This window comes from Aplysia californica, unplaced genomic scaffold (genome assembly GCF_000002075.1).
Source record: "Aplysia californica isolate F4 #8 unplaced genomic scaffold, AplCal3.0 scaffold00016, whole genome shotgun sequence".
In the NCBI taxonomy this organism is placed as follows: domain Eukaryota; kingdom Metazoa; phylum Mollusca; class Gastropoda; order Aplysiida; family Aplysiidae; genus Aplysia; species Aplysia californica.
This window is the reverse complement of record NW_004797286.1, coordinates 2,032,336-2,042,435: the sequence shown is the minus strand read 5'-3', so window position 1 is coordinate 2,042,435 and position 10,100 is coordinate 2,032,336. Positions and strand designations below refer to the sequence as shown.

Below are 10,100 nucleotides of genomic sequence, written 5' to 3'. Positions count from 1 at the left end.
CACACACACACACACACACACACACACACTCACACACACACCTGCCCACACACACACTCTTTTTGTCTCATACATGCTCTCTCTCTCTCTTTCTCTCTCTCCATCTATCTGTCTCTCTCGTTCTCTCTCTATGTCTGTCTATATATCTGTCTATCTTTCTGCCTATCTGCCCCCCTCCCAACTCTCCTCTCCGCCCCTCTAAACATTTAGCTAATTTAAAGTCTCGTTGCGCTCAGGGACCTTCAAAGAATGTAACGGTCATTTGTTTCCCTTACATTACGGGTGTGATCATACATAACTGTGGCTAATTACAACGTTTTTCGTTCATAAGCGCCGTAATCGTTTTCCCGAAGTCTTTATTTACAAATCGTATTCAACATGGAAACTGCCTCCATCGCCGCCTCTCTAAAGTATTTTTAAAAAAAATATTGATCTGATCCAAGGCCAACGAACATCGTTTTAGGCGGTCTAACAAATAAAAATTATGGTTCTTTTGTTTCAGTCACATGCAATAGAATTAAGATGCCGCATGGGAAGAAAACCCTAAACAATAAAAATAAAAAAAATGGGTTAAAACATTTATTCTTCTTCCCCTTTTCTTTAAATGCATTTTTCTTTGCTGTATTAAGAACTATGTTTCTTTCCGGTTCGTGAATAAACAGTATCCGAGACGAGTGATTGAGCAAAAATATTGGCGAACAAACACTCCATTTTTTTTTCAAATGCAAAGCGATCCATGTGGCGCAATAATCAGTGCAAATCAATTTTACAACTCTGGCGTTTGTTTTGAAATATCCACACCTTGTTCAAAGGACAAAGCTATAATATAGAATCAAGATCTATGGATTTTTCATGACTTTTGTTGGTGACATTGTTTTTAACCGTTCAGGATTTATACAACAACAACAACAACAACAAAAAACTAGAATTTTCATGACATGCCAATGATATGTCACAACAATGTGCGATATACAGCTCCAAAGAAAATTCACAGTGCGGAAAACCCCTGTAAAAACGGGACATCATACTTAAGTTGTTATAGCAAAATACATTACTTCGCAAGAAACGTATAGGGTGCCCGTGGAAAATCCATGGTAAAAGGGGTAATAACGATTACATATAGAGGGGAGGGTTTCGGAGTCATCATCATCATCATCATCATCATCATCATTATCATCAGCATCATCATCATCATCATCATCGTTATTTGGACGAGTGGAGGTGCCTCTGAGTATATAGACAATGGAGCTGAAAAAGAGCCTCGCTCTCGCTCAAAGATTTCTTCGTGGAGTCCGCCAGGCCCATTAAGGAAACAAACTAAAAAATCATCATCAGTACAGTATCATCATCATCATCATCATCATCATCATCATCATCATCATCATCATCATCATCATCATCATCATCATCATCATCATCATCACCATCGTTGACAGCTCGAAGATAAAAAAAAGACAATCAAAATTTGTCATGCTGAAAAAAGTTGAATATTTCGCCCTGAGGTCTTTGCCAGGAACATGAAAGAATAATAGTGACTGCACTATGGAAACAAAAGCATGTGTACACTTACATCATGATGCGCAATGGTGTGTGCGAGAAAAATAGATTATCAGAAAGGCCAAAGGAAGGGAAAAGGGGAACATCATTATCATCCCAATCGTCATCGTGGTCGTCGTCGTCGTCGTTGTCATTGTCGTCATCAGCAACAACTACAAAAGCGACATTTTTATGGTTTTGTCTCCCAAACCGATATCTCTAGCTTCAGTCGTTGTAGAAATCTTCTCCCGACGTTAACAGACAGTTATCAAGATAAAATATCAAATCTGATTGTTTTGACATTGCCGAGGCTGATAGCCTCAATTTCTGTTGGCAAATGGCAGAATAACTGGCACCTGTGATTACGATGATGAGGGTGGATTGAAACGCACACGGCTTGGGTAGAATGGCACGTTGCGGTCACTGCCTTTGTAGGCAAATGGCAGATAATTTGATTGTTGTTCACTTGCTATCAAGTAAGTTGTGGCGCCTTTATAGTCTACGATCTAAATGCATGTCATGTACACGTATGTATAATTTATATTTGCTCCGTTTGTTTGGGTTTTCCACGGAATGGATGTCGACAGAAGAACTGACGACAAAGTCAGTTTTGAAATTTTTCCCGTTGGTCAAGATATATGTATGTGTAGTACCTCTATTTTTACATATTGAATCTTTATGTAAAGTGTTAGTGTAGTTCACAAGTCGTATCACCCAGTATCTCTACCCTTTGGGAGCAATGTGTATTATAATGCAAGGCATTCGTTAATTTTTAGTTTTTAACCATTAAAGGCACCAGTCAATATTAGTGACATTATAGAAGTATGCATTACTTCTGACCGATACTTTTCATTTTTAAGTTTGAGGCTGATCTTTGTGGTAACTGCATACAACACACGACACTAAGTTTTGTTTCCCAAATATCACTGTGTCTGTGACACTGTCACGTTGCTGTGTATTGCGTTACTGGCGTATGAGGTGCAGAGGTTAGGCTTTTTTGTTGCAGCCAGAATATGCGAGTGGCATATGTGTGTGTGTGTGTGTGTGTGTCTGTGTGTGTGTGTGTGTGTGTGTGTTTGTGTGTGTGTGTGTATGTGTGTGTGTGTGTTTCTATCGATTAGCCCCTTCTGTCTGCTTGGATGCTTCATTTATCCTTCTCAGCCTGGGTTGTCCTTCATTGGCAGGGTCGAAGCAGCCAGCCCCCTAAACGTTTTTAGAATCAGATTGATGTTTTGAGAAGGGGTGCGTGGGGTTAGCCTTTTGTTACAATTCATATCACATTGTCATCTCATACAATTGTTTGTTTTTTTCTGCCACAGGCTTGTGCTCCCCGGTACGTGTATTTCTCACAGTCCTTGGATAAGAGAGAGCCTGTGGGCATATGCTATGTGGCCAAAACCTCCACCACAAAGTATGAAAAGTATGCACCGTGCATGACAGGTAAGACGAATCTTGTCCACTGTCGTCTGTGAAACTTTTAAAGTTTCTTAATTAAGTTTTGTTTCACTTTAAAGATGAGCTTTATGAGCTTACGCCCTGGACTTAAAGGGCTCTTTTTTGTTGTTACTAGTGTTATTTCTCCAATCACAGCGGTAAGATGGGTCTATGGTGTTCATGTATTAACAGCACCGTTTATTAGCGGTACAGTTGATGGGATTTGGCTTATTATTAAAATAGTTTTTAAGGTATGGAGTTCAGCTACAGTAAGAAACGATGAAGAAGGCGTTCTTTCAGAACTAAATTGATTTGATTAGTAGATCAAAACGTACAAAAAGAAGGTGGAAATAATAAAGGGGGGGGGGGGGGTAAACGTGCCGTTTTATTTGTTTATTTTCTTGAAAATCTGTTGCTTCTGCTTAGCAGACAGACATAATATAGATAGATTGACAGTCAGACAGATAGATATACATGTATAGATAAATCAAAGTAGACACAATATGAGAAAAAGTTAAAGACTGAAATGAAGATTTTTTTTCCACCTTTCTCAAATAGGTCTCATACTTTTTTTTATTCATGGTTTTATATCACCTGAACTAAAATCTTTTGCTATATGTATGCTATACATCCAGCATACATCCAGCTTTCAGTCGTATAGAGGGTGTAATTATTTTGGCTGCTCGGTTAAAGTTATTTAGCTAACTTGACGAAGGAGCAAAGGCCGAGGGTTCAAGTTCGAGCTGGGTCCAGAATTTTGTCTCATCTTGGAGCGTTTTTTTTTCTAAGCTCGATAGCTGGGAACAGGAGTGGGGATGCTGTGCTTTTGAAATTGCGCTTACTTTTTAAAGTAAGGAGATGCGCTTCCTTTTTTTTTGTTCCACTTGAAAGATGATAATGATGATGATGGTGATGATGATGATGATGATGATGATGATGATGATGATGATGATGGTGGTGATGGTGGTGGTGGTGGTGGTGGTGGTGGTGGGGATTATGATGATGATGATGATGATGATGATGATGATGATGATGATGATGATGATGATGATGATGATGATTGACTTTCTTCATGCCTTGAGCTCCCCAGCATAAAGCTGTTGTTTTCACCATCTTCTTCTAAATAGGTTGTTTTTTTAGCATGTTTTAATTATAAAATATATCACGTTACCTATTTCTGTTTTCATTGTTTTATATTCTCTTTGAACCAACCCTTTTTATGAATTATTTATCTTTTTTATTTGTTCAGTGTCGTGCAATATTGTCTTTATACTTGTCTTTGTAGAATACTTTGCCTTGTTGTATTATTGCACCTCTGTCTTTTATCGACTTTCGCACATATTAATCGTTGGCTGGGGGGATTTTGCAACCTGAACTTTCTCTCTTAAGCATACTATTATATCTACGGGTGCGCCTAGCCCACTTTCCCTTTTTAAAAGGTTTAGTCTGAAGCATAACTCTCTGAGTCTTCGGGATTTTGTGGTGGTTTTTCTTTTTCTTTTTTTTTTCTTTTTGATAAGCAGGTTTAGACTTAGATAGATGTAACAATTAATTGTAACACGGAAAGGACAAATATCAATATTCGGATAGGTGACATTAAATAAGACAAGATATTCAACCTGTTAGTGTAGTAATATTTTTCATTCTGCAAGAAGTCTGAGAATAAAAACTGATATCCACAAACAAAATTAAAAAATTAAAATCTTCGCCTTTGCCTTGGCATTTTCAATTTTCCACCTTTTCTGTGGCAATACTGACTTTAATAGGTGTGTAATGGCGACGTGCATGCCTGTATGAGTAGAGTGCGTTTGCTGTTAGCTGGACAATTGCCAGTCTAGCCCACAGCTGATGTAGTTTTCTGTCTGGATCTGTTTTTGCATGCCTCACTGGAGTTTCAGCAGCGTCACTTCCGGCAGCCTGGCTTTACGCACTGGCTTAGCTTTGCCACTTTTTGCCACAGAGATCCAAGAAATAATGTCTAAGCAGGATTTTTTTTTGGCTAGTGGGTACTATTGTTATATATTGGCTACTTTATGGGTCCTAGCTAGGTACATGTATTATTTGTGTTTCTTTATTGTTTTGTGTCAATATTTCGTGGTGTTGTTTATTGTTTGTTTGTTTAGTTGGTCTCAGGCAGGAGATATAATTTGATTGATTGGTTTCGTTGTTACTGTCTTTCGTCACCATTAATGTACGTGTTGCTTTTTTATCACTTGTGTTTATGATAATAACTGTGTTATACAGTTTAATCAACCCTAACTGTCTGTGATGTCATAACCGATATTTGTTTCTGTCTCGTTGATGATATGCTTCCAAAACATAAAAAAGGTTAGAGGTTTAATTATATTGCCTTTTGACGAAGACGTGATATGATTGTAAGTTTAATATTGGTGGGGTCCTTTTTTTCAAAACTGTTAAGGTGGATACTAGAGATCAAGGCTTCTTTTGTTGCTTGGCTGGACATCTGGCGGGTTTTTCCTCTCATGAAAAAGCACTCCACATCAAACTATAACAGCATAATGGTGTTTTCCATTCATTTTGCAGCTAAATTTTCACAGCCTTCAAACTGAACAAAAACGTATGCCAGAGGATATGAAACTTATCCGTTTAGTTTGATTTACAGATGTTCTGAAATCTGATTTGAAAAGAATAACGTTGAGTTCTATGATTGTCTACGCCAGCAACTGAAGCTCCAAACTTGATATGTCATTCATGAACCAGGGAACTGATTAAACCTTCTTTAACTAGTAACTGCTCAAATGTAGATATCTTGATGACATGAATTTTATAATAGTATCCTAACTTAACGTTCCTTCATAAAGAAAGTGCTCAAAAGTAGCGTCTTCTTCAAAAACGCCATATTGACACCTCAGTCCATTATTTCTTTGTTTTCTGTGCCTAATCCGAATGGCCTTTTACTGGTCCTGGCATTCAGGGTCCGGTAATGCTACCGTGATAATGCGATCATAACCATGACCACAATAATAACAACAAACTAACATGTCACTCGTTTTTGCATGGGGTGCCTCTTCCCTCTAGCTGTCGACCGCGTCAGCCATAGCGACCAATACCATCGACAAGGTTACTGCCAGGCTGGCTTTTCTGCTGTGTTTTCCAGTGTAAGTTTTTTCCCCTTCCACCACAAATGTAGCACCGACATTTTGTTGTTTTCATTTCATTTCTTTATTTTATTTTTGGTTTCCTTTTTGAAAATTGACCAGCAACCACGTTTCTTTGGATGGGAACGATTGGGCTTCGTGGCGCACACTTTGCACACAGATATTACTCATAGTGGTCGCATTTCTCGCTGTTGACTGGCATGTCCTCATCGTCCCCACCCCCTTTGTCCTGCACATTTTGCTTACTTATCACTGACCCTAAGCTCGCGAATTTGAAAACATTGCAGTTGTATTGATCCTAGATGAGCACAATACAGTTCTGAAAATCAAATTATACATAGACAAAATGATTGTACGTGTACAATATTTTTGATGTTGCGAGGTTGGGGGGGGGGGGGGGGGGATGGGGATGTACAGGGGAGCCGCCGATGAAGCAATACTTAACAACGTTTGTTGAAGGGTAATGGGCTCATTTTGATACACACAGGTGTATACTTAAACTGTTTTGTATAGGGGAGTAATTACTTTTTGACTTTTCTCAGCGCCTTCAAAGTTATCTGAAAGAATCCGCCGGTGGAATTGTTTATCTTTTCGTCGCTTTTCAGCGATTGCTGCGAGTATATATTACAGCAATGATGCCGATTGATTATGCAGTAAGTGCGATTATAGTCATACACCGCAAAAAAATAATGATAACATCACGACGAGAGCTTTTCGTGACGCAGAGAGGCCACCGTGCGAGAAAGTATGAGTAGGTCTTGGGGGAAGCGTTAGTATGCTCTATCTCTGATGACCTTGCCATTCCTAACACCATTGGTACCTCCGAATGGTTCCTCGCCTCTTCGCAGTAGGTTAAATGAGCTTTTTTTAAAAAAACGTAGTGATCATGAAACCCACCACTGCAGGAGGTTTCTTCTTAAGTTGTCTAAAAGCTTAGTATTCTTGGTTATTGGTGAGCAAGTAACATGTTCTGGTGTTGTAATTGTCCACTGTTCAATTTGTAATCGAAATGTTTATGTAATAGATCTAAGTCTTCTCCAGTTATGGGCATATATCTCCGTAATCACTTGCTACAGTCATGAGCCATCGAACTTGTGCTTGTACGGAGCACAAACCTTACAAAGCAATGAAGACTCATTGTTGCGTGCACCATTTGTTTCACATAAAAACGTTATTGAAATCAATCAAAACTGCTGACCTAGCAGATGAAAGATTTGCTTATGATCACACTCTGATATAGGCCTTGTTATGGCGTGAAGACGTTGGTTAATCCCTTCATCGTTTTTGATTTTACAAAGATGAATTATGAAAATCGTAGTGATTTTCTTACCATAGTTGGTAATTTACACCTTTTCAGATGACTAAAATCTCTTAATGTCCTTGGAAATGACCCACTGAAATTTCCCCAGTTTTCATGTCTCTGACATTCTAAAAGCAGAAACTTTTTATGGCAGCATTCTGGGTAATAAATGTTTTGGCGTACGATACATACTCACACGTTAATGAATCAGTAGGCATGGCGAGGTAACAACATATGGAAGCAGCAGGCACCGCCCATGTTGTACAGACGCCAGAGATTTGCTGTAACTGTAATAATATTGGTCTACTTCACAGACAGTTGCGACGAGAATGTTCTGTTTTCCAATTTTGAAATAATACTCTTGTGTTCCCAGTTTAGTGTCTAAGACGTGAGTTTCCGTGTTCCTGTAATGATATCGTGAACTCTTGCAACTTGATCTTTAATTTATTTCTTTAATGGACCGCCGTATTTACGGAGGCAAATAGTGAGATGCCTTTGATTAGAGAGACAGTTTCCTTTTTGTGTATTCTCTTTTTATTATTGTTTGTCTGTGTAGATGCGAGGACTTGATCTGTTCACTTTTTTGAATGGTCGTGTTTCATATAATGTTAGAGTAGTTTTTTTTCCTTGTTGGTGAAAAGTTGTCTCTCTCGTTCTCTGCAACTGCAAATTGAAATCTTTTCTTCGTCGTATCGAGCGTAGTCGTGATCTGTATCTGTTTTCTTGCACAAGCGCACTCTACACTCTCTTGTATGTGTATGTATACAGGTATGGTGTGGAAAAGAATACCTCTTAGTTTCACTGGAGCCCATCAAAACTTGGGCTAAAATAATTGGTTTCGAGGTTATGCTAACTCTCTCACGTTTCACGGCTTCTTGTTCCATAAACATAATATTCATCTTTCTGCTCTTAGTGGTGGTCAACTTCCTTTATCTGCATGCCCTTTCTCTCGTTTGTTTGGTTACAGTGCCAAAAAGCTGTCTGTCCTGTGAGTGGTCTTTCTATCGTTTTGCTGTTTTTGTGAGAGAATAGATGACCAGGTAATCGGAATCTGATGCTAACCACTATTCCAGCTGGCGAGAAACCGTCTGCCTGCACCACTAGCAGTGTGTGACTCTTTGGCACGAGTGAGCTGTTTCTCTGTTTTCGTTGGCCTTACCCCCCCTCTCTTTCTGCCCCCCCCTCTCTCTCTCTCTCTCTCTCTCTCTCTCTCTCTCTCTCTCTTTCTCTCCGTTCCTCGCTCTTCCACCCCACCTCCTAGCCCCCCTTTCCCCGTCCTTTCAAGCTTTGTCTTAATTTCCGTGTTTGTTTCTGTCCATCCACCTGACTACTTGCCTTCATGCGTATCCCTTAACTACTAAACCATATTTTCTCTTCCTTCCTTTTTGTCTCTATTTTTCTGTTGGTCTTTGTCTTGTTTTTTTTAAATCACTTCTTCTAAAGTAGACATCCACAGGTGATAGATAAATGGACATATTTCTCAGATATGTGTCTGTCTATTGTCTTCTCAACTTTCGAGTAGATTTTGTTTCAGAATACCTTCTAAAATTGGTTTTGGTTGTACTTAATTGTACTTCTTGTACTCTTCTCTGTAATGGATAGTTTCTGTATTTGCACGACTTGAATAGACCACAGGGTTAGTTTCAGTCACATTTGGCATCTAGGCATGATTGCTTTAAGTACATAATATCTCTGAGTATAACTTTCCTCTGAGTTTTCTGTTCATGCAGAGTGTTGTTACGAGCTGTTCCTTGTGAAAAATCTGTCTAGTTTACTTAGCTTTCCATATGCCTTTGAAGGTGAATGAAATTGGCTTCTTTATTATGAATAGTCTTTCTCTTTCCTCTCGTGTGATAGTATAGACTTTTACTTCTGCTGTTCTATCTTGAAAGCAATTTGTTTTGCCTGACTGTCTTTGTCTCAGTTAGAAATACATTAGTCTTTTACTCCTTCACCTACGATTTCCCCTTTCTCTTTCTCTCTCCCCCCCCCCCCCCCCCCCCCCCCCCCCCCCCCCCCCCCCCCTCTCTCTCTCTCTCTCTCTCTCTCTCTCTCTCTCTCTCTCTCTCTCTCCTTGCCTCTTTCTACCCCTCTCTGTGCCTCTCTATGTCTTTCTCATCTCTGTTTCACAATATTTTCTTCTACTCATAGTTAGCACTTCCACACCCTTCAGTTTTCGCCAATCTACCTGCAATATGTTAATAATGGTATAAACTGCTCTATGTATGGCATTATGTACCCAACAACTCCCCTCACTAAATGTTTGCACTGTTGCCACCGGCATAGCTGTGGACAAGAATCCACGAAGTCGGGACCAGTTTACCAGACAAGGGTATTGCCAATTTGGCTTCTCTGCAGCGTTTGACCGAGTGAGTCCATTCTTTAGCCAAAAGTACTCAAGGAGAGGTTTCTTGGACGTTGGTATTTTATTTGCACGCGTAGCAGCCCGGGTTTAACCCCACTCTTAGGTGTCTCATAGCCTTCTTTTGTAGCATTCAATATCTTTTTGGGTGTGCAGTGAGTTTCTGTTTATTAGATTATATACAAAATCATACTTTGGTATTGGATTTTACATTGTATCTTTTCTCTTGAACTGTTGTGCTTTTTTCCAAGAAGTGTCTCTTGATGTCTTTCTTTGGTTTGTTTTTATCTACTCAAGTTATCAGAAATTCGGTCTTGCCTCTGAAACAATCTTGTAATTATATTCGTCT

General features: G+C 39.3%; 1 protein-coding gene across 1 annotated transcript in view; it reads left to right on the top strand.

Annotated features, from left to right (window-relative positions):
* The window catches only part of LOC101855994 (integrin alpha-8), a gene marked incomplete in the record, with an annotated part of 90,749 nt that overhangs the window by 36,273 nt on the left and 44,376 nt on the right, over nt 1–10,100 (top strand). The window contains 2 exon segments of the mRNA XM_013085871.2: nt 2,856–2,976; nt 6,010–6,089. Of these exon segments, the coding sequence (XP_012941325.1) occupies nt 2,856–2,976; nt 6,010–6,089 (201 nt within the window).